Raw genomic sequence first — 24,003 nt, 5'->3', positions numbered from 1 at the left:
TTGTTTTGTCCACAAACCAAAGAGATATTCAGTTTATTGTCATAAAGGAACAAAGAAACCAGAAATATTCACATTGAAGAAGCTGAAATCAGAGAATTTGGATTTATTGTCTTTAAAAATACTGCTCAAACCAATTATTAGATTATCAAAATAGTTGACGATTAATTTAATAATTGATTATTGTTCGATTAATCGAATAATTGTTGCAGCTCTAGACACACTATATTTTTTTTCATGACAGTAACTAGATTTATCTTTCTGACTAGCAGATTTGGTCAGGACATGCACATAAAGCTTAATTTAGCCTAATCAGTTTGCTTTTGATGAAGCTGCAGACTCTACTAGCCACAGATGATAATTTCAGAGGCAGTGTGTGTATTGCAGCTGAATAATGCTCTCATTGGGCACAAATAAAATAGTAAACAGGAACCTGTGAAGCAATACGACTTGCATTCAACTTGTTTAAAGCAGTAACCTGTGTTTAAAAACAAAAACACAGAGTTTGTAGATGACAATCATTTCTGACTGTTTTTGGATGGGTGGGTCCAGCTTTGGATTAATACCTAGCACACACCTTGTAATGACTGAGATATGTGCAGGTTAGTGTGTTGGTTTTTGATGGGTATACATTTGCCTTTCTTCCACTCATCTGTGCAATAAAAACAAGAAAAATATACATATATGCTCACTTTGTTAATTATATAAGTGTACCATTGGTTACTTAAGTATGGTCAAATATATATTAAGGACTAATAACATTCACAGGGACTTGTAGTTTTAAGCTTCCATAGTTGATCTATCAGTTACGTAGATAGATAGATTACTTTATTCATCCCGGAAAGGAAATTCAGTTGTCACAGCAGACCGGCATTTAGGTAGAATAAAATACAATAGAATAAAATTCTGAGGTAGAATAAATAAAAACAACAATAGAAGAAACACAGAATAGAAAAAGGACACTTAAAAAGAAGATAAGTTGGTAGGTAAGGTACAGTGGCAAGATGATGGTAATTATACTGATGATATGATGGAATAATGTTATTGTGACTAGACAGTATATAATAATGGTACAGTATATAATAATAATAATAATAATATGATAAAATAATAGCAATGCCAGTATAATAATAGCAGTAGTATATCACAGTAATAATAGTAATGGCAGCAACAGTGTGTGGGTATATATATATATATATATATATATATATATATATATATATATATATATGTATATGTGTATGTATATATATATATATATATATATATATATATATATATATAAATAGTAGTAGTAGTAGTAGTAGTAGAAGTAATAATAATAACATAGCAATGTGTCATATTTTTAGCCTGTAGGGTGTGCATACATAACATATATATACTTGACTATAAAATATGTACATACAATAGATAATATACTTATACTAAGAGTATATGAATATGTAAATAAGTAGAATGTGCAAAAGGACAAGAATATTGTATAAATATGATATATAATATCAATACGATTAGTACACATCTCACATATGATGTGAAGTATATGTTCCAGTATTTGGAGTGGAGTGTTGCACATGTAACCGCTTGAGTATGTATTTATAAACTGGGCAAATATAAATACGTATACAGCAAAACATATAGAGCCAGTATGGTCTATTGAAAACAATTCTTAAGGTTTTTAAATGTCTGTTCTGTGGTTTTAACAAGACAATGACACTTCCGGAAAGGATTCCCATGATGCCACAGTTTGTAGTTTCCAGATTAGCTGGCTAGCACTGGCTAGCACAGCAAACAGAAAGCAGGAAACAAAGTTCCAGGATAAACAAAAGGTAAGTGGCTGTCAGCAGCCAACTGCTCGGGTTTGTAAAACAAATCATAACGCTGTTTAATAACAAGATATGGAATCTCAGTTCGTTATTATGCGCCAGTTTGTGGCTACATAACAAGAGCCATGTCTCAGAGCTAAAGCCCCTAGTTCCTGCTAAAGTTAGCTTAGAGGTTAGCCTTTTAACTCGCTGCGGGCAGTCGCTCAGACTTCTGTTTGACTTGTAGTTTATAGTTTGCAGTTTTATTCAGAAAGCATTTTACACCATGCTAGTGAGTGCTGGTTTAAAGTATATTGCCCTGAATGTCCGATAACGGACGCACTGAAGTAGCTAGCTGGCTAATTAGCCTGTTATAGAGCGCGACATTTAAAAACAACTCGATGCTTTTGACACATTTCAGACGCCAGTTTGCAGCCTTAACATGGCCTTAACTCCTACCAAGCAGTTATAGAGATATATTTCCGGATTGTTTTACAGGCCTCTGAAGCTAACGTTAGAATTTGTGTTTTGATGATGGTATTTCTTGTAAATTGTTGTATTAATTTTTTTTTTTTTTTTTAAATGTTTTTGAAAAAAATAACATTGATCACAGATATTCAACATACATCATTTTTCTTATTTTCTTTCCCCCCACATATCCCCATCATGCTGTCAATACGAAAAATAAATAAATAATGAAAATAATCTCGTGAGTTATGAGCACACCTTAAATGTTACACGAAAAAAGTTACAGGATGAAAATATATACAAGGTTATAATAATAATGTAATACAAAATAAAGATCAACTAAAATAAATGAAATAATTAAAAAAATAAATCAATAAAAGAGAGTGGACATCAAGACAGTACAAATAGGCTATTTGCCTTCTTTTAATGTTTAATCTTGTGGGAGGGCTGTAAGTTTCTCAAAATAAGATAATAGAAGGGCCCATGCTTCATAGAATTTCTAATGCCATACTTTATGTATTAATGAATTCTGACAGTGACATTGGTCTGAAAATCGCCTCAGAGACAGACAGCATGCTTGATGTTGCCTGAAGTGCTTGAGTAGTCGCAATCACAGACTGTGTGTCCACTGCAGAGCCAGGGAGTGGAGCTAACTAATCACTTGAGATTGAGTCAGAGTCGCCTTGACTGCTAAGAGGTTGTGATGTTAACAAGTAGCTGGGGGACTCTTCTCAAAGCCACCATGGTAACTAACTGACAACAAAGCCAGAATTAATTTCCTGCCTCTAAAAGCACCTCTCCATGCTTTGAGAGAGTGCAGACAGTTTTTGTCACTGTTAAAGACCAGGGGGCTTGCTGACAACCCTTACTCCTTTTTTTTGGATACAGACACAATTCCTTTGCTTGGTTCACCCAGCTTCTCTTTATCTCCTCCTGTCTTTGGCTCTTTTCCTGTAGAGGTGAGATGACCTCCTCCGTCCTCGGCCAGTCACCTCCTCTCCTCCCAAACCTGGAGCCTGGGATGGTGAAGTCTGCAGCCATGCTGGGGCTGTCTGCTGGGTTGGGGGGAGCAGAGATGGAACTGCAAAAGAGGCTAATTGATGAGAAGATGAAGTGCGAGAACCACAGGACCAACTATCAGACATTAAAGGCTGAACACGCCAGGTAAATCACATTTAATATAAACTTTTTATCTTTTGGCTGTGCTGTGAGTACAATTATGAAGGAACATACTTAACTAAAACCTGAAGAATTGATGTATGAACATTGCATGATTGGAGAAAATTGACACTTGGGTGATTCTCATGAACATGGTACAGCTCATAGCAAAAATCTAAGAGAAATTAAGACATACTTTCTTTGACCCTTTATAACCTATACAATCTAAAGTCACTGTTTAATATGAATTTATAATCGATTTGAACAATTTAATGTATTTTTTTGACATTTTTAGAGACACTGTGAGCAACAAAATTCCTTACCGTAACACATTATTAAATAGAAATAAAAAACACTTAAAACTGCTAAGAGGTAGCTGGTATCACCAATATGTATTTTATTGAAATATACACATATTTTAATGCAAACGATTCTATCATTACCGTAACATCTAACTATTTTTTCTCATTGTTAAAAACCATTATATTTGATTATATTCTGTTAAATTAAACATTTTTAAACAAATGTTTAGTTATTTTGATAAAGTTAATTAAATATTTATTGTATATAAGTGAGGGGAAACCATGACATTTTTTTTTATCTGGATGTTTTAAGGTAATTCATTTGTGAATCAAAAATATGTTCAAAAATATAGAAAATATTATTTTAACACAAAACAATGAATTGTGCCTCATTATGGCTATATTGTTCATTCATATAAAAGTGAAATATATTTAGTTTAATAAAGTATGTCCTTATTATCTTCAAACATAACTTAGACTGGCTTCATGAGAATCACCCACTTAAACAGCACTGCCTTTGGTATGATTTTATCGGGCAAAGTCTGTAGTTGTAAGAGAGCTGGATTTAAAAGTGCACTTAATTTAGTTTTCACCATTCATTATGCTTCAGATATCTATGTAGTTCTGCTCTGTTGGCACTGCACTGTGCCGTCTCTCAGCCTTCTGTATCTTTCTGGCAGCTTGCAGGATGAGTTCACCAGGGCGCAGGGTGAACTGAAGCGCCTGCTGAGCGACAGACAGACTCAGCAGGAGAAACTGCAGCTGCTGCTGGCTGAGCTCAGAGGAGAACTGCTGGACAAAACCAGGGAGCTGGAGGAGCTCCGAATGCAGGTGAAGCAACAATCACATATAAAACAAAAGGACATATTTTTTTCTGGTGTGTTTTTTTTTTTCTGTGCAACTCGCCTTCCACTGACTTTCTTTGTGTGTGTGTGTGTGTGTGTGTGTGTGTGTGTGTGTGTGTGTGTGTGTGTGTGTGTGTGTGTGTGTGTGTGTGTGTGTGTGTGTGTGTGTGTGTGCGTGCTGACCAGGTGATGACCCCTCAGCGGCTGGAGTTGCTCAGAGCTCAGGTGCAGCAGGAGATGGAGGCTCCAGTCAGAGAGAGGTTCAATAAACTGGAGGAGGTCAGTGTGTTTGTTTTTATTTCATAGGTCAGTAATGTGTGACATAAGGGCCATGCATTTTCTGCAGCAACTATCTTAACCTATGAATAGCAACAATTTCTTTGAAATTACCCTCTGAACCTCAAACTGATTAAGGCCACTTTTTTGCTCTTGTCACATTTTACTTACCGTGGTCTTGTTTTTTTGCGGTGTAGCAGTTATAATAACATAAATCATTAAAAAAAATGACAAATGTGAGTTGAATTTCTTTGATCACTTATTTTTACAAAAGTTGGAATGAAGTAGGTTTTAGATGTACACCATTTTCCCAATAGCACACAAGTGTTAAAAAACTGGGAGGCCAAATCTCCCGAAGGACTGATTTCCAAGATCTATTCTTCGCTACTTTACTCTGATTCTTCAGGTTATGACTCTCTGACGCTGTTGTGGGAGCGCGATCTGGAGGTGACATTCAATTCTGTAGACAGGGATAAGATATGCAGTGGAATTTTCCCTAAATGTACTTCCATCTCTATACATGAACAGAACTTTACATTTTTTCACCTAACTTATTACGCACCAGTTCGCCTCCAGAGAATGTTCCCTAACACCTCCAACCTTTGTTCTAAATGTAATCAACACAAAGGTACATTTATCCACTTGTTTTGGTCATGTGACCGCATCCACACCTTCTGGAAGGGGGTCACTCTGTAATCCAGGAGGTCACTGGTAAACGATGCTTCAGACAATTTCTCGGGCACGGACACCAAATCTCTGTTGATACATTTTTTGTTTTTGGCTAAAAAATGTATCTTGCTGCGGTGGTCAACTCCCCAGATCCCTCAAGTCGACATGTGGATATCACAGATTTCTGCTCTTATTCCTCTGGAGAAGTTGACTCATGACCTTAATCACAAATCAGACAAGTTCAGGAGGATCTGGGAACCATTGATTCCTTTTTACAGAAGCTAGAAGTCTGCCCTTTCATTTATTTTATGTATGTGCTCTTCAATTACCTGTCTCCTGTCGTCTTTTTATTTACTTACCTATTTTATGTATAAATAGAAATATATAGCGCAACGCTCACTGTTAGTTTTGGGAGGGACTTATTTTGTTTTGTTTTGTGCTTTGAATTGTTTTCGTTTTGTTTTTCTATTGTTTGTGCTTATAAAAATGAAAAACCAATCAAAAGAAACTGTGAGGAAAATTAAGACTGCACATAGTATACAGATTTAATTATTTCCATTTTTTTCAAGCCCTTATTCCACCCTCTCTTGTCCTCTCTTCTCTGCTCTGTGTAAATAGTTTGCCGTTCAGTAAAGTGTCGCTGAATTTTTGTCAGAACTACTGATCTCAACAGAGTCATTAATGGCTTCACAATTATGCTAAAATAAAAGCAGAATCAAATGTTTTACAGGAGCTGGTTCATGTAAATTGATTTATTATTTGTCCAGACAGAAGCGTTTTTCACATATGGCATGTTTTTCTCAAAAGTGGTCATGAGTTGCGGGCTCAGAGGGTTAAACGAGATGGATGTACTAATTGATCTTTGAGAGATTCACCACCTACAGAAGCTTTAATGAGCCTGTAGGAGTCTGTATAATTGACAGGAAGCCATAATGTAATGCAGCACTGTTCTAAAGCATTAAACAGTGAAGTCATGCTGAAAAAGCATGGTCCTTTATTTTAATTGTTATGGATTATGTCACTTTGTAATTTGCTGTTAAAAAGGTGCATGAATTAAGCGCTGCAAAATGGAAATGGAAAATGCTTTTAATACATGCTCTTAATTGGCTTCAGCAGCTGTGATTACTAACTGCATAGCAACGGTCAAGAGATTAACATTGATTGCTTTTGAAAATCATTTGACAGCCTGTGCTTTCACTCTCATTTCCATCTTGTCTGCTTGATTGGTCCCACTCTCCTCACTGATTTCTGCCTAATGTGTGTTCTTGTGGCTCTGTGTAGGAGACGGAGAAGTACAGGTCTGAGTACAACAAGCTGCGATACGACTTCACCTTTCTCAAGTCCCAGTTCGACCACCAGAGAGAAGAACACGCTCATAAACTGGAGGAGAGGAGGATCCGCTATGAAGCAGAGGTCGGTTTGTTGCTTGGTTGGTGAGCATTTCAGTTGATTATGCTAATGATGCTCATTTAACCCTTTGATGCACAACATGGGTCAAAAATTAATTCATTCTCAATGTTATTTAATGCTTGCTGTGTGTTTCTGTGCTCTGTCTTTTGATATCAACTTATTTTATGATTGAATATTCCAAGTATTCTTTAAATATCTAGTTTTTGATAACAACAGATCATTATTTCCATTTTGCCTCTCATACTTTATGATTTTTAGGAGGTTTTTGTATTATTACAATGCTAACTACTTGGCTAAGTAGCTTGCTAAGCTAACTACTTGGCCAAGAAGTAGCTTAGTAGTTAGCTTAACAAGCTACTTAGCTAAAAAATGCATATGGGTCATTTTTCACCCATGTTGTGCATTAGAAGAGTAGTGACACAAAAAGGGATTTTATTCAAAAAATAATAAAGGAAACATACAAATAGGATGTATGATGATCAAAAACAAACTAATAATCCGAAAAATAATTTATTGCAAAGATAAAGAACATAAAAACTCATACATATCGGGTCACCTTAGACCCATGTTGTGCATCATAGGGTTAAATGATGCCCTTCCTGTTGTCAGATCTCTCGTCTGGAGAAGGACAGGGAGGACCTGTTGGCTCAGTACCAGGGTTCAGACTCGCTGCGTGATGGGAAACGAGTGGAGGCTCTGCTGAGGGAGAAGGCCCAGCTCCACCTGCGGCTGAAGGGCCTGGAGGCGGAGGTGGCCGAGCTTCGCGCCCAGAAGGAAAACTCTGGCCAGCAGGCCGAGAACGTCCAACGCATCCAGATCAGACAGCTGACAGAGTCTCAGGCTGCAGTGAAGTCGCTGGAGGTCAGACAGCTACTTTATCCTTTGTTTATTACTAAACTCACCCACTACATATTTGCGTTATGATTTTGCTCATGAATGTGACGTGGAACACATTTATTTTTTCCACTCATTGTTGGATCTGATTGGTTGTTGGTGTGACAGGCGGAGCGTCAGTCGTTGCGTCTGCAGCTGGAGCGGATGGAGAGCGAGCTTCATCTGACCCACGAGCAAAACAGCCAGCTCACCGGACGACTGCACAAAGCTGAGAGAGAGGTCAACTCCCTCAGCTGCCAGGTATGCTGCCCTGTGACCTCAACCTCTGAGATGGGTTATCATTTCTATAGACTGTATATAGAGATGGACGGCTGACAGCTCCTCATAAGTGAAGCTAAAACGTCTATATCGCCCCCTGGTGGCTGTCTGCAGTATTGGCCATAAGCCCCGCCTCTTCAGTGTTAGCAGATAGGACATGGATGGTGGCTCTGAAGTGCAAACCACACCAGCAATTAATCATACGGAAAGGGTAGGTACATATTGGACTCTGATCCTCCTCCTGATTGGTTGCTGCTTCTCCATAGTCAAACCAGCCGCCTCTATATGTAGTCCGTCCATATTGTGATATTTATGGTAAATTCATTGAGACTGCTCAGAGCGAGCTGACATGAAGGATAAACACTTTACTGTCATTCTCTCTCACTTTGCAGTATAAAACTCTTACCTGCAGAGAGGAGATGAAGTATTAACTTTACATTGACACTCCACGTGAAATAAACATAGAGACAGAGAATCACGCTCTCATTCACACCTATGGGCAAATTAGAGTCAACAGTTAAACCTAAGACATGGGCCAAACTAAAAAATAAAGTACACAAAAAATAAATTTTTGACAAAGATGGTTTTGTCATTTTAGGAAATTGCAATCACGCGACATGAGTGCTTAAGCATTCATGTCTCTGATAAGTTTGGTTTTAATTAGTTATTTATGTTAGAAAATGGGGTGAAATGTCTTGATTGACAGCCTGCATTATGCTCTGATTGGTTTGGCCGGGAACTCAGTACTGTAGCTCACTGCTCTATGATCATCACACAGCACGGTCTGGCCCTCTGTCAGGTTCAGTTATGTGAAGCTGGAAATCTTTTTCAGTAATAAGGGAAAAAAATTAAACCTTTGTCTATCAGGTTTTGTTTACTACATATATCTTTTATCTTAACCGTTGTTGTTACAACCTGAATTTAGATCTGTTTTATTGCCATGAATCGTGCCTTAAAGCCAGTCAGACACATTTTATTTTACCTACACGTTTTGAAACTTGAAAAAACTATTTGAGATCATCTATTTTCTGTTTTTTTGGTTCACAGGTTGAAAGTCTGAAGCATTCACATAAACTAGAGGTGGCCAGTGTCAAACTGGAGTGTGCCCGCTCTAAAGGGGAGCTGGAGAGGGAGAGGGACACACTGCAGGGGCAGATTGATGGTATGTAACACACACACACACACACACACACACACACACACACTGTCATCTCTCTCTGCTGTGCTATCTAGTGTTAAACATGTTAGCAGCAACAGATTTTGTGTTGTACTTTGTGTCTCATAATCAAAGTGTATTTAACTTAATAAATTCAACTGATTCAGATTTTCACAACTCAGATAATATCTATTGTTTTCCTCCAAAGAACAATACAGATGATTTTAACAGTGTTTATCAACCATCCCCCTCAAATTGTCACGGTAACTTGTGTGTCTCAGGTCTGCAGGCAGACGTGGAGCTGTTGAAAGCTGCAGTGGAGCGACACAAGGAGGTTCTGGTGGAGAAAGAGAGGGAGCTGGTCAGGAAGGTGCAGTCTGCTCGCGAGGAAGAGTTCCGCAAAACTGCTACTTTGCACGAGGAAAAGTGAGAGTCACCATTGTTTTATTGTGTTATAAGTAGGGCCGGGACTTTAACGCGTTAATTCAGATTAATTAATTACACAAAAATTAACGCGTTAAACAAATTGACGCATTTTAATCGCACTTATTTTTGCACTGCGGAACGTTTCTCACTGGATGAGTTTCAGGAGGACCGATTATACTGGAGCACCAACTAGCGTTCATGAGTTCAGAAACAACAAACCACAGTGAACATGAAGGAAGAAGGTGATGAGAGCGCTTTGGTTGGCCCCGTGGATGATGGGACATTTTGTTACAAAAAACCAACGGGTGGAAGCGTCGATAAGAGCATGGTTGTGTTGCTATGCAACAAGGAATTCACATATCACCGCAGCACATCGAGCCTCAAGTATCACCTCAATGCAAAACATATAGCAGCTAGCGGCTAGTGTGGTAGCTAGCGTGGATTGTGTTTTACTTAAAAACCAAAGTATTATAGTTTACAGAAGGTCTACCTACCTATAGGCTACCTGAATTTCTGAAATGTACTATATTTCTAAATATGCTATTGCTACACTTAATGGCAAAAATTGCACAGGTCTGTTGGACTTGAACAAAAATAAACAATATTTTTGTTGCTTAAGCTTATGTATTCAGTCATTTTTCAATGGTATACTAAAAATCCATGTGAAAAAAATTACATCTCACTGTTCTCAGGTCAAATATATGCGATTAAAATGCGATTAAGTTCGATTAATTAATTACAAAGCCTCTAATTAATTAGATAATTTTTCCCGGCCCTAGTTATAAGAGATTGGACTCCCAGATATGATAGAAGATGCCTGATGTTGCTCATTCCACCAAATTTAAATGCCTTATTGGTACAAAATCAAAACATTAATCCCTGTTACGACTGTGTAACTCATCATTTTCCTTATGCTAATGTATTTTCTGCTAGTGCACATTTCATTTTAGAGGATTTTCCATTGTTTGTTATTGTCAGGTTGGAGGTGGAGAACCGTCTGGCTGCTCTGGAACAGCAGAGGGCGCTCCAGGACGCTACAGACCACGCCCAGAAGGAGGAGTGGGAAGAGCGTCTTCGTAGCGCACAACAGGGAGAAGAGTCAGCACGCAAGGAGCTGCAGAACCTGAGGTCAGCTTTGTACTCAGTGTTGAGTCTAACTAGATAAAAGGAAGGAAACTGTGCACGCACTTGTGCAAGTCACACTTATATCTGAAACAAGCACACAGCAGCAGCCGCCGCTGTGGCTGTGGTTAGCTAACAGTTAGTCTGCATTTCCTTTTCAGCCTCATTGACCCAAATGTTACTTTACATAGCTGTGGGTGATTCTTCTGCCCATAAATCATTATGTAGTCATTTGACAGGTGCATCTCAATATATGAGAATATGATAGAAAAGTCAATTTCCAGTAGTTCAAGTCAAATAGCCCCAACCAAGAATTGAGTCATATAGATGGACATACTTTTCAGAGGCCAACATTTCCATATTAACCCTTTGATGCACAGCATGGGTCTAAAGTGACCCGACAGAGTTTTTATGTTCTGTATCTTTGCAATAAATTATTTTCATCATTCAGTATTCCAGGTTTTCCTCAATTAGTTTGTTTTTGATCATCATACATCCTATTTTTTTTATGTTTTCTTTATTATCTTTTGAAATAAATCCCTTTTGTGTCACTAACCTTCTAATGCACAGCAGGGTTAAAAAATTACCCATATCCATTTTTTAGCTAAGTAGCTTGTTAAGCTAACTACTTAGCTAACTTTTTGGCTTAGTATTTAGCTAAGTAGCTTGCTAAGCTAACTACTTAGCTAACTTCTTGGCTAAGTAGTTAGCTTAGCAAGCTACCTAGCCAAGTAGTTAGCTATGTAATAATACAAAAACTTTAAATAATAATGAAGTAATGATCTGTTGTTCTCAAAAACAAGATATTTAAAGAATACTTGGAATATTCAATCATGAAATAAGTTGATATCAAAAGAGCACAGAAACACAGCAGCATTAAATAACATGGGAAATGAATGCAGGTCATTTTTGACCCATGTTGTGCATTTGAAGGGCTGTCAATATGTTGTGCATCAAAGGGTTAAACATACTTTTTAAAACTGGTCTTTTGTAATATTCAATTTTTTGAGACACTGAATTTAAGGATTTCATTAAATGTAAGCCATAATTATAATCAGAAGAAATTGAATGAATTAAGACATGAAATGTTTCATTCTGTGTGTAATGGATCTATATAATGTGTTTTTTCACCTTTTTGAATTGAATTACTGACATAAATAAACTTTCTATGATATTCTAATTTATTGAGATGCGCCTGTATAACTTCAGATGATCTACTTCTCGGAGCTCCCTTCAACAACCCACAGAGACAAGTGTGAGCTTGTTGCATTCAGCTGTGAGTGTGAAGAGAGAATGGAAGATTTTAATTCTGCTAATCTTTGACCTGTGTTGTTGCTGCATTGCATTCTGGTCTATTTCCTGTCACTGTGCGTCTAATGTGGTGCATTTCCCATTCAACTATTTTATTCTATATAATGTGTTATTTCTACTTTTTAAATTGAATTAATGACATTAATAAACTTTTCTATGATATTCTAGTTTATTGAGATTCACCTGTATTTGGTGAAAATTACAGCACAACTTATGTTAGTTAGGTGTACAATCCCCATTCGTGATCATCCAAAAAGTAGAAATGATAAAATGAAAGACAAGATAAAGAGTGTTTATTTATACCAGAAGCAAACTCCAGCAGCAGAGCTCCCAGCTGGAGGAGCTTGAGAGACAGAAGGCAGAGAACGCAGACCTACAGCAGGTAAGTCAACTTCAACTACCTCAAAGTGTAATTTGTCCTGCCGTCTGGCTGAAGTCAATGTGATTTGTTTGTTTGACACCAACAGCAGAACCAGGAGCTTGGTGTCCAGCTGGGGACGCTGTCTCACTCTGAAAATGACCTGATGGAGACGAACCAGCGACTGAGAGAAACACTGGACAGAGTGAGGGAGGATCTGAGGTCGGCCCGAGGCCAGGCTGAGAGGAGCCAACACGAGGCAGAGAGGTAGCAAGGCATATTTATTTCTAGAGCACCATTCATACACAAGGTCATTAAATGTGCATTACAGAGACATAAAAAATACAAAGCATTAGCAGAATTAAAATATTAGGGTGTTTCCACTACAACCCAATACCCGGAATGAGGCGGGTCTCACTCGCCGAAACACCCCTAATTTGAATATGAGCCGTCCTGAGCAGCCTTTTGACAGGACTTCTTTTGTCCCTGTAGAAGAGCAGGGCCGTTTTTCTCCCTTGAAAAAAGCCTGGTTGCTGACGTAGTACTCTACACCACAACAACACACGCCATTTGTAAAAGCCGGTGAAGCAGTGTTGCCAACTTAGCTAATTTGTTTGACTTTTGGAGACTCGCCGGCCCCCTCTGCTCCGTTAAGAAGAGTAAGAACGAATCGAAGCGATACAGTCCTCCTGCAGCAGTCTCTCCCAGCTGCAGAGCCGGAGGGGATGTTAACCCCTTAGCAACCAGTCTGCAAATTGCTAATAGGCTAACAGTTAGCTCTGTAGCAGTACAGTGTGTATTTGCTGCTGCTGCAGGAGGTGTTCACTTAGCGATCTCTGTTTGTTTACAAGCACCAGACACTCTGTGCACAGTTAGTGATGCCGGTTAATTCAAGATCACTTTATGATCAGCGGAGACGTTGTGCATAATTAGCCATGCTGCTTTGTTTATGCTGACGTTGTGCACAGTTAGCGACAGCGACCACAGTTGCATTTCCCGTGTTTAATCCGTCACGACGATCGAAAAAACCACACGTCCCCTCCTGAGGGCCTTTTTGTAATGGAGACACGTAGAGTGAGCGAACATTTGAGAGGGCGTGGCCTGAGACTTTCCCAGTGGCCACTCTTCCCCCTAAAGGATACACTGCTTAAAAGTCAGTAAAAGTGTATTTGGAAAACGATAAAAACAATTGAAACAAGCAATTTAAAACGATCTAAGGGGTCTGGATGATTCATAATGAACTCTTAATCTAACATCCCACCTCTCTCTGTGTATGGTCCCTCCTCCAGGCTGGTGGAGGAGCGGCGGGTTGACTGGTTGGAGGAGAAACACAAGCTGCAGGAGCGAGAGGCTGAGCTGCAGCAGAAATACACTCAGGTCAAAGAGAAACTGCAGAGGGCAGCAGTGGCCCAGAAGAAGGTAGTGCTGCTCATTACAATGTCTTTTATTTCACCAGTTGTCTCCTTTCTTTTTCAGAACACAGTTAGTATAATCTGCATCTTGTTTTATGCACATATTAGTTATCAAGAGGACTCTGTGAGCCAATAATATCTTAGCAGTGTAACATTGAAATAGTCTTGAATTTATGAATTTTTCTTCCTAGAGCTTGCAGGTAATGTGTGTTTCTGTCTGTGTGTTGTACAGAGGAAAACACTGACGGAGAACAGAGAGAAGAACCTGCAGGATAAGATCCAGTTGCTGGAGGCCAAGATTGAAGAACTGGAACTGGAAGCTGCTGCAGCCAAGAAGTAAACCTCAAATCACACATTTTATGAATAAAATAATGCAGTAAGGTTAACCTGCCAGCAACTGTTCTGCATAGATATCTTTTTTTGTTTAATGGTTAATTATTAACATTCCTAGTTCATACCAGTTAAGTTACATTAGCATTAGCATACTCCATTCACAGGCCTGCTTGACATCTGGTGTGTCCTTTGGTCTTATTTCAACATAACACAAACATTTAAAATATTTGTCTTCTCTCTGTCCAGACGTTCATCTTTCTCAGAGGAGCAAGCTCAACTCAACAGACGGCTGAAAGAGCTACAACGACGGCACAATGAATTTCGGCGCCTCCTATTGGGCGGCCAAGGTCCCTACAGCGCTGGCCCCGCCTTCTTGACTTCCTCACCCTCCCCCTTCCTCCTCCTCGGGCCTGAGGGGCCGTTATCCAACATACCAGTAAGCACAGCCTGCCTGTAGCTAGATGACGCTGTGTAAATAGTTGAATGGAAAATCCATCACATTAGACACACAGTGACAGGAAATAGACCAGAATGCAATGCAGCAGCAACACAGGTCAAAGTTTAGCAGAATTAAAATCTTCCATTCTCCTTACACCCACTCACAGCTGAATGCAACAAGCTCACACTTGTCTCTGTGGGTTGTTGAAGGGAACTCCTAGAAGTAGATCATCTGAAGTTATATAGGTGCATCTCAATAAATTAGAATATCAGAGAAAGTTTATTTATGTTAGTAATTCAATTCAAAACGTGAAAATAACATGTTATATAGATCCATTACACACAGAATGAAACATTCCATGTCTTAATTTATTTCATTTACTCTAATTATAATCATTATGGCTTACATTAAACCCTTGAGGCCTCTTTAAAATGACCTTACACTTTACACACCTTAAGGTCCCAAAACGATCCCTCTCATTTAAGTGTTATAAAAATGTGATACATAAATATTTTTTGTCACTTTCACCGCATAAAACTATCTTTTTTTTTCTTCTTTTTTTAATGTTTTAATGCCCTTTTTGTCATAAGAACCCCTGATTTTCTCAAGGGGAAAAACACAAAATATGCAATATTTTCAAAAATAAGGTGCAAAGTGGAATATTTGGGTTGAGGTTATTACAGCCTTGACTATGGCTAATTGATAAGTCCTTTATATCAATCCCAACACACTAGTAACATTCTTATGGTGTTCAGCTTTTTCATTGCCATGCATTTTGTAAGGTAAGAGAAGCAGGCCTCTATTGAAACTGTATGTGATTTAGCTCTGCTGTCCCTGGTGGTTTCAGGGGGTTATCAGACCTAAAACCTATTGTTCATGTATTTTGAAGGGAGAGGCTTAGATTCATTAGGTATTCAGGATTTAAAAAAAAATAATAATTAAAAAACAATTCCTGGCCAAGTTTAATACAATTAGCCTTTATACTGACCGATATATTGAGAATCAAAAACATAAAATTAGCTGAATGTTCACGTTTGGTCTCTCGAGGGTTAATGAAGAGCTAAAATTCAGTTAAAGATTACAGACCAATTTTAAAAAGTATGTTTAATATGGAAATGTTGGCCTCTGAAAAGTTTGTCCATCTATATGACTCAATACTTGGTTGGGGCTGTTTGACTTGAACTACTGAAAATGGTATTTTCATCATATTCTAATGTATTGAGATGCACCTGTAAACTGCAATGTGTCTTTGTTTGTGATATTTTAATTTGCATATGATTAAAACAGATATGTTTCAAGAGATTGGCTGTTTAAGCTGTAATCATCAAACACACAGCCTCTTGGATCCAGTTTGCTCCACCACAGTTAAACTAACAAGTTATGCAAGTGTGAATAAACACAGGAATAGTGATGCAACAGTCTGTTGAAACATGGTCTGTTTGTCCGTCTGTCCTGCAGGAGGAGCAGCATCAGAGGGAGCTGCATCTGCTCCGCCGTAGGCTGGAGGACCTGGAAAACGCCCAGCAGCAGCAGCTGGAGGAACTGGGATCTCTGGTGCAAAGAGACCGGGACCCCACTCCCCAGCCTGATCTCTGACTTCTTCAATATTTCCCAATTGGACTTGCATTTTAAAAAACACAGCATAGGTACTGTTTGTCTCAGCAGGACACCAACAGTGTTTACATAAAAATGCAGAGGTGAGAATGGATTTTGCCAGCGTTTACACGTCTTTCTCATGTTGCAGCACCTTTTTTATTAAAAAAAACAACTATGAAATCCTCAGGGTTTGATTTTGTATTGAGATGTCTGTTGTTTACATGTTTGCTATGAGACAACTCTGAAAAAGCTTTTATACAGATTTGATAAAAACAAAAGGCACTACCAGCTGTGAATTGCACAATGTTTACACAGACTGTTTCACATTAACTGTGTATTGAAATGTACTGATTTACAAATAAACCTGTTCGGACACGTCTGGAAAAGTCTGTGTTGGATATTGAGTCATAAAAATTAATACTGTGTTGCAACAATTAAGTTAAGGAAGTAGTTGTTTTTCACTGTGAAACCACAGCTTAGACATAAACATTCAAACACATGACCGCTCAACAGATGTGTTACATACAGTCATAAGACTACATTCAGTCCTTTTTATATACTGTAAAGCTCCTGACTGCTGATATGTGCCACAAATAGTAACTTCAAAAATCCACAATCTTAATGCTAAACTTCCCAGAGTACCACAAGTAATTTTCCGGAGAGGCACAAAACTGAAGTGCCATATGTCCATCTTTGTGGCAGGGGACGCTACAGTCCTCACCCTGTCATCCATAGTTCCTTCATACGAGTAAAAGGATGGCAGTTCAGTTCCAGGAGCAGCTTTTTAGTCCATCAAACAAGTTTTTAACATGATGTAGTTGCTCCGTCAGCTCAGGAGGGGCTCCATTTTGGTCCAGCTTCTCTTTAATCTGTAGAGAAGTAACCAAAAGAGCTTTTCAAGAGGTTTATAGGTATATTAAAAATCCCCTTACATCAAAATGTTATCAGTAGGATGATATTTACTTCAGATACAGCTTTCATTAAAAGTATGTCATGATAATGTCCATTTAGAGTAGTGTTCAAAATAATAGCAGTCCAATGTGACTAACCAGATTAACCCAAGTTTTTAGTATATTTTTTTCCAGAAGTTAACACCTCAAAAGCTTTTAATGATCAGCACAGTGAGAATGTTGCTTGTTTTGAATTTTAGCTCATTCTGCATTCTTACTTACTTATTGAAATGACAGAATAATACAATTAAACAGCTTTTAAAAGGGCATTATTTAATCCGCTAAAAGAATCCCAGTTGTTTTTAGGAGCTAAAGCACCGCACCACAGTAAAAAAGCTTGTGTATTGTTGAGTGTATTGTAGAGACATAAATGGGCATTATCATGACATACTTTTAATAGAAAGCTGTATCTGACATATATACAGTAGTGTTCAAAATAATAGCAGTCCAATGTGACTAACCAGATTAATCCAGGTTTTTAGTATATTTTTTATTGCTACATGGCAAACAAGGTACCAGTAGGTGCAGTAGATTCTCAGAAAACCAACAAGACGAAGAAGAGGCATGTGCAGAAGAGGTTACAATCTGCCAAAGAACACATCAACTGGCCTAAAGAGAAATGGAGGAACATTTTGTGGACTGATGAGAGTAAAATTGTTCTTTTTGGGTCCAAGGGCCGCAGACAGTTTGTGAGACGAGCCCCAAACTCTGAATTCAAGCCCCAGTACACAGTGAAGACAGTGAAGCATCATGATATGGGCATGTTTCTCCTACTATGGTGTTGGGCCTATTTATCACATACCAGGGATCATGGATCAGTTTGCATATGTCAAAATACTTGAAGAGGTCATGTTGCCTTATGGGTGATTCTCATGAACATGGTACAGCTCATAGTAAATATCCATTGCATTGAATACATATTTTCTTTGACCCTTTATAACATATACAATCTAAAGACAATGTTTAATATGAATTTATAATCTATTTTTAAAAATTCAAGGTATTTTCTGACATTTTTAGAGACACTGTGAGCAAAATTTATTACCGTAACACATTTTTAAATAAATGTTTAATTAATTTTATTAAAATATACACATATTTTAATGCAAACAATTCTATCATTACCATAACATTTAACCATTTTTTTCTCATAAATTTTCATTTACAAGTGACTTACAAAAAAGTTTGTACAAAATAGTTTTGAGTTTGTAAAGTCAACGGCAGACACCAATTGCACAACCTTAAGAGCGTGCATATCACGAATGCTGGGTCTTGTTGGTTTTCTGAGAATCTACTGCACCTACTGGTACCTTGTTTGCCATGTAGCAATAAAAAATATATAATAAAAACCTGGATTAATCTGGTTAGTCACATTGGACTGCTATTATTTTGATCACTACTGTATATATGTCAGATAAAGCTTTCAATTAAAAGTAAGTCATGATAATGCCCATTTATGTCTCTACAATACACTCAACAATACAGTGGTGTGGTGCTGTGCTTTAGCTCATAAAATCAACTGGGATTCTTTTAGCTGATTGGATAATGCCACTTTTAAGAGCTGTTTAATTGTATTATTCTGTCATTTTCAATAAGTAACTCTTGATTCAAGAATGCAGAAAGAGCTAAAATTCAAAACAAGCAATATTCTCACTGTGCTGATCATTAAAAGCTTTTGAGGTGTTAACTTCTGAAAAAAAGCACCGCTATACATGAGAACCAAAACAGGAAACAACAGCCTGATATGAAATCAGAGGGTTGAAATCTTATTTCCTCTACACAAGGTGTCTCATGTGACTGCTGGTTTCACAAGTGAACTCTTGGTTGTTGCTGTCACCATCTCAGTAGCATCCTTGTAGAACCTGATAATGTAATAAATTCCCAGATAATGTAAAAACCCAGATGTAATAAAAATCTGCACTTGAGTCAATTGAAAATGTAATAAAACCTGATAATGTAATAACTTCCCGATAATGTAATAAAGTGCATTTCCCAATAATGTAATACACTTTTTACCAATAATGTAATTAAGTATAACACCAAGCACCTTTAGATTTCAAGAAGCTGTTGAATGCATTCGTGTGTCATGGATACCTTGTTTGTGAAAAACGGATGAACGGGTCAAAAGTTAATAAACATTCAACTTTGACCTGTTGGTGGCGCTAGAGCTCTTAAGCTAGTGTTGCCTACACAGTATCACCACTTGAACTCAAGTAATGGGTGGTCTGCTGTTAAATTATTACAATATTGGGGAATTATTACATTATCAGGACTTGCGAAATGAAGGCTAACCTGATAATGCAATAACCTCCCATTAATGTTATACTTTATTACATTATTGGTAAAAAAGTGTATTACATTATCAGGTTTTATTACATTTTCAATGGACTCAAGTGCAGATTTTTATTACATTATCGGGGTTATTACATTATCTGGAATGTATTACATTATCAGGTTCTACAATCCTTCAAAAAAAATGTAGGTCACTGAGCACCACAAGTGGTCGCTGTGGTGCTTAAGAAGCATAGAACTAGACTGCACATACTGGTATAATTTAAGGGTTTTATAAAAATGAAGAGTACATATGAAGAAAATGTGTGAATTGGTCTTGAGATTAACAAGTCTGACCTCTGTGAAGTACCGCTGTAGGAATTTGTACAGTTCTCTGAGGGCCACAGCTTCATTGAACTCATTTTCATGTTTCTGTAAAGAAAAGAGTAATCCATTTAATGTTAGTCTTCACAGTGCCCTTTTTTGACGATTTTGCACTGAAATCGACATTACCTTTGACTCTTCCTGCAGGAATTCTTTAAATTCAGAGTGTGTGATTGGTGACTGGTCTCTGATCTGCTTGTAGTAAGCCTTTACTTCCTGTTTGAACTGAGGAATGTCTCTGGCGTAGAGGAGCTTGTTGGTGGGTGCATGCTGCAACACAATGGGATTCAAGTTGAAGTGTGATTCAAAATGTTTTTATTTCATAAATACAAAACTTCTGTAACTATTAGCATCATTTTGACTTTATCAGGATGCCCGTGGTGTCATCAACAGTAAAAGTTGCCAAGTTCAATTAGTGATAATTAAGGTCCTGTAGAAATTAAACATCTGTGTCAATGAGAACAAAAGCTGACAATTACTTTTTATGGCATGTTTGTGGCATACTATACTATACCTATACCCCCCCCCCATATAAAACCATAATATGCGATCTCCAAAAATATCCCCCTAAAATCAGTCGATTTGCCTAAAAATGCTTAAAATGAGTCTATTATGGTCTGTTGATACATGTGGTTATATAGTTTGTCCAAAAATAGCGAACAAAAACACCATATTATGGGATGTTCAAAAAATGGAAAAAAAGTCATGTTGATTTTTGTCAAAAAAAGGTCAAATTTTGATATGCCTTAAAGTGCTTAAAATAATCCAATTATAGTCTGATGATACATATTGGAGCATGGTTTGACAGAAAAACACCATATTAGGGGATGTTCAAAAATTGAAAAAAAGTAATGTTGATTTTTGTAAAAAAAAAAAAAAGCCAAATTTTAAAATGCCTAAAAATGCTTGAAATGGGTCTATTATAGTATGTTGATGCATATTAGAGCATAATATGGCCAGAAATGACAGAAAAAAACACCATATTATGAGATGTGCAAAAATATCCCACTCAAAAAAAGTCAATTTTTTATAGGGGACAAGACAGGATTGTCTTTATAATAAACCTTACATTGGGCTTAGTCACTCAATTTATTCCCATGTGCTTTGTTTGCACAGAGTTTGTCTGAATCATGTTAAACTACTTCAGTGAGTTATCACAAACTGTTTATTTGTGCTATCAATGTACAGTGATGTATTGTGAATTATGTAACCAGTGAGAACTCAAATTGGTAATGAGTTCTTTAAATGTATGGAAAGGGTCTTAAAAGGCAATTACATGTAACATGAGGATTCCTGTATACACTCTGCTTTATATATTATTTATTTACCATTGATTCTACTGCCTACAAGAAAAGACAGTAAAGAAAGACAGAAAAGAAAGGTAAAACATTACCTTTCCTAGCTGGGTCTCACTGAGGGAGAAGGAGTCCATAAAGGCCTGAGCAATGACAGAAAGGCAGCTTTCCAACTGTGGAGTCTTCTCCATGTCAAAAACAAACTGGGGGTTTTTAAGGATGTTGACCCAGTATCGCAGAGGCAAACTGAAAAGTAGCATGAAGACATGTCAGGAGTGAAGGTGCAGTTTTAAGTCTCAACTTCTGCTTAAGGCTTTTAAAACAGTGTGGGAGCACGTAAACGAGACTGAAGGACTTGAGTTGAGTCTGTTTACTCTCACTTAGCACAACAACAGTAAGGTTACAGCACTGGCATTTCACCCCGTACAACACACAACTCTTTTACCCACACTTCTCAGCCCAACAAGCTAACAGCTCTCCTGTTCGGTTCTTAAAGGGGCCACAGCCCTTAGTGAGGGGGTAGGGAGTAGGGGGAAGAGTGGCCACTGGAAAAGTCTCAGGGCACACCCTCTCATAAGTCCGCTCACTCTGCGTGTCTCCATTACAAGTTAGCCCCCAGAGGGATTTAGAGACTCCGGAGGTGACGTATGGTTTTTGCCGTTGCTAACTGTGCACAACGTCACCAGCTGAAAGCAGCATGGCTAATTATGCACAGCGTCTCCACTGATCATAAACATAGTGATGGTGAATTAACGGGCATCGCTAACTGTGCACAGAGTGTCTGGTGCTTGTTGTAGACAAACAGAGATCGCTAAGTGAACATCTCCCGTAGCAGCAGTACATACACACTGTACTGCTACAGAGCTAACTGTTAGTCTATTAGCAATTTGCAGACTGGACGCTAAGTGGTTAACATCCGCTCCGGCTCTGCAGCTGGGAGAGACTGCTGCAGGAGGACTGTGCCGCTTAGACTCATTCTAAGCCCTCACAGCTCGTTAAGAAGAGTAAGAACGAGTCTCCAAAAGTCTCCAATAACACCAGAAAAAGTCACTGGATTTGTCTCCAGTCGCTTTCTTGACCCCCACTAAGGGGGTCTGAAAAGTTGCTAAATATAGCAACAAATTCGATAATATAGATATAACACTGCTTCGCCGGCTTTTACAAATGGCGTGTGTTGTTGTCATGTAGAGTACTACGTCACATCCTGCTTAGTATTCTATCCAATCAGTAACCAGGCTTTTTTCAGGGGAGAAAAAAGACCCTGCTCTTCCACAGGGATGAAAAAAGTCCTGACAAAAGCCCGCTTCGGATGGCTCGTATTCAAATTAGGGGTGTTTCGGCGAGTGAGACCCACCTCATTTCGGGTATTGGGCTGTTGTGGAAACAGCCCTATAGTGGGTCACCACAACAGATTTTTTCATGACTCAGCAATACCTGTTGGTCTTCCAGATGTGCAGGACGTCTGGGTCGGTTATCTTCATGTTGTCTGCCTGAGTGTCCAGGAAGTCAAAGAAGTATTTGACAGCAGGCGGGGCTCTACTGGGTGGCGTTCCCCAGATAGATCTGAACAGGTTCTCCACAAATGAATGCACAGCCACCTTAGAGAGAGAGAGAACAAGGTGATGTCATTTTCAGCTGGTTCTTGTAGTTCAAAATTATCTGAAATCAGTAGATCGCATCTACACAGAGAGCTTTCAACTGTGACTTCTCAGTTGTCTTTCTCATGGTGGTGACAGAACAGACATGCTACTTTAATCATTGGCCCTATTAGTGTTGTTTCTATTCGTGTTGGTGTGTGTTTGTTAGTAAAATGAGGCACTGAGACCAGTTCCTCTTGCCTTGGTGGAGAGCAGCTTGGTGAGGTGCACTTCCTTCAGTTTTAACTTCTTCCTCTCTGGGTTCTTTTTTGGGTCCTCCTCTACATCGGGGTCAATCTGCAGAAAAAAAGCCATAAAACAACCATTCAATTGGTCGACCACAATGCTGTTATGATAATCAGTGATGAGGACAAATATTTGTAGTAATTAAAGATTCCTGTCTCATAAACTGAGCTGAAAACATTAAAAAAAACTGCCTCTTACCAAGTGGAAGTATTTTCCAGAGAAGTTTTCATCATCTAAAGGAAAAAATGAGCAGAAATCAATAGTGAACAATTAGCTTTCTCTTCTGCCATCTAGCATTGGTTTGGTGAAATGTTTTAAAAGCTGTAATATATAAAGTGGCCACAGTGCAGGAAGGACAGCAGCAGCTACTGAGAGCAGAAAGTAAAGTCATGTTGCTGATAGGGCTGTGGTGGTTGGTGTATTTGTATATATATATATATATATATATATATATATATATATATATATATATATGTACATATATATGTATATAATAATATATATATATAATATATATATATACATGTATATGTATATATATATTACGGTATATGTAATTACCGTACATAAAAGTGCAAAAGTATCAGCATCAAAATGTACTCAAAGTATCAAAAGTAAAAGTATTCATTAACAATACAAATATAACCCCAAGTAAGCTGCACCCTTTTAACCCAAATATCCCAGATACTTGCAATAAATGTAAGCAACAAAAAGGTTCTTTATTCCATTGTATGAGGGAATGCCCTCTTATACTCTCTTTTTGGGAAAAAGTGTTGAACCTGGCCAGTCGAATCATTGAAAAAGAAGTACCTCTCAAACCAAAGTCATGTTTACTGAATATTTACCCAAACAACTTTGTGACCGCCAAAAATGAAAAATCCTTACTCAATATTTGTTTTCTGGAAGCTAAAAGATGTATAGAAAAGGGATGAACCTTGTACTACTTCACAATGGTTAACAGGGATGTCTTTCTACTTCAGAAAGATAA

General features: G+C 38.0%; 2 protein-coding genes across 3 annotated transcripts in view; one reads left to right on the top strand and one right to left on the bottom strand.

Moving 5' to 3' along the window:
* Positions 1 to 1,691: 1,691 nt before the first annotated feature.
* cep83 (centrosomal protein 83) lies at positions 1,692 to 16,618 on the top strand. 2 transcript variants are annotated; one of them, XM_059325479.1, is made up of 16 exons: positions 1,692 to 1,823; positions 3,225 to 3,431; positions 4,408 to 4,558; positions 4,759 to 4,851; positions 6,799 to 6,930; positions 7,537 to 7,788; positions 7,930 to 8,061; positions 9,127 to 9,241; positions 9,517 to 9,661; positions 10,640 to 10,789; positions 12,404 to 12,476; positions 12,562 to 12,719; positions 13,742 to 13,871; positions 14,097 to 14,200; positions 14,444 to 14,633; positions 16,095 to 16,618. In XM_059325479.1, the coding sequence occupies exons 2-16, from the start codon at positions 3,232 to 3,234 to the stop codon at positions 16,230 to 16,232; spliced, it is 2,163 nt and encodes a 720-aa protein (XP_059181462.1). In that variant the 5' UTR covers positions 1,692 to 1,823; positions 3,225 to 3,231; the 3' UTR covers positions 16,233 to 16,618. The 2 variants fall into 2 exon arrangements, with proteins under 2 accessions (XP_059181462.1, XP_059181461.1); XM_059325478.1 differs by having other exon boundaries at positions 12,401 to 12,476.
* Positions 16,418 to 24,003, bottom strand: part of plxnc1 (plexin C1) — a 56,676-nt gene continuing 49,090 nt past the window's right edge. Inside the window, exons 25-31 of the mRNA XM_059325475.1 lie at positions 23,214 to 23,248; positions 22,971 to 23,066; positions 22,567 to 22,730; positions 21,231 to 21,378; positions 19,967 to 20,107; positions 19,811 to 19,885; positions 16,418 to 17,101 (exon numbers count right to left, since the gene is read on the bottom strand). Coding sequence (XP_059181458.1) covers positions 16,997 to 17,101; positions 19,811 to 19,885; positions 19,967 to 20,107; positions 21,231 to 21,378; positions 22,567 to 22,730; positions 22,971 to 23,066; positions 23,214 to 23,248 — 764 coding nt within the window. The 3' untranslated portion in view covers positions 16,418 to 16,996. The remainder of the gene's footprint in view (positions 17,102 to 19,810; positions 19,886 to 19,966; positions 20,108 to 21,230; positions 21,379 to 22,566; positions 22,731 to 22,970; positions 23,067 to 23,213; positions 23,249 to 24,003) is intronic.

This window comes from Centropristis striata, chromosome 22 (assembly GCF_030273125.1).
Source record: "Centropristis striata isolate RG_2023a ecotype Rhode Island chromosome 22, C.striata_1.0, whole genome shotgun sequence".
In the NCBI taxonomy this organism is placed as follows: domain Eukaryota; kingdom Metazoa; phylum Chordata; class Actinopteri; order Perciformes; family Serranidae; genus Centropristis; species Centropristis striata.
The sequence above is the reverse complement of the archived record's forward strand: the minus strand, read 5'-3'. Positions and strand labels throughout refer to the sequence as shown.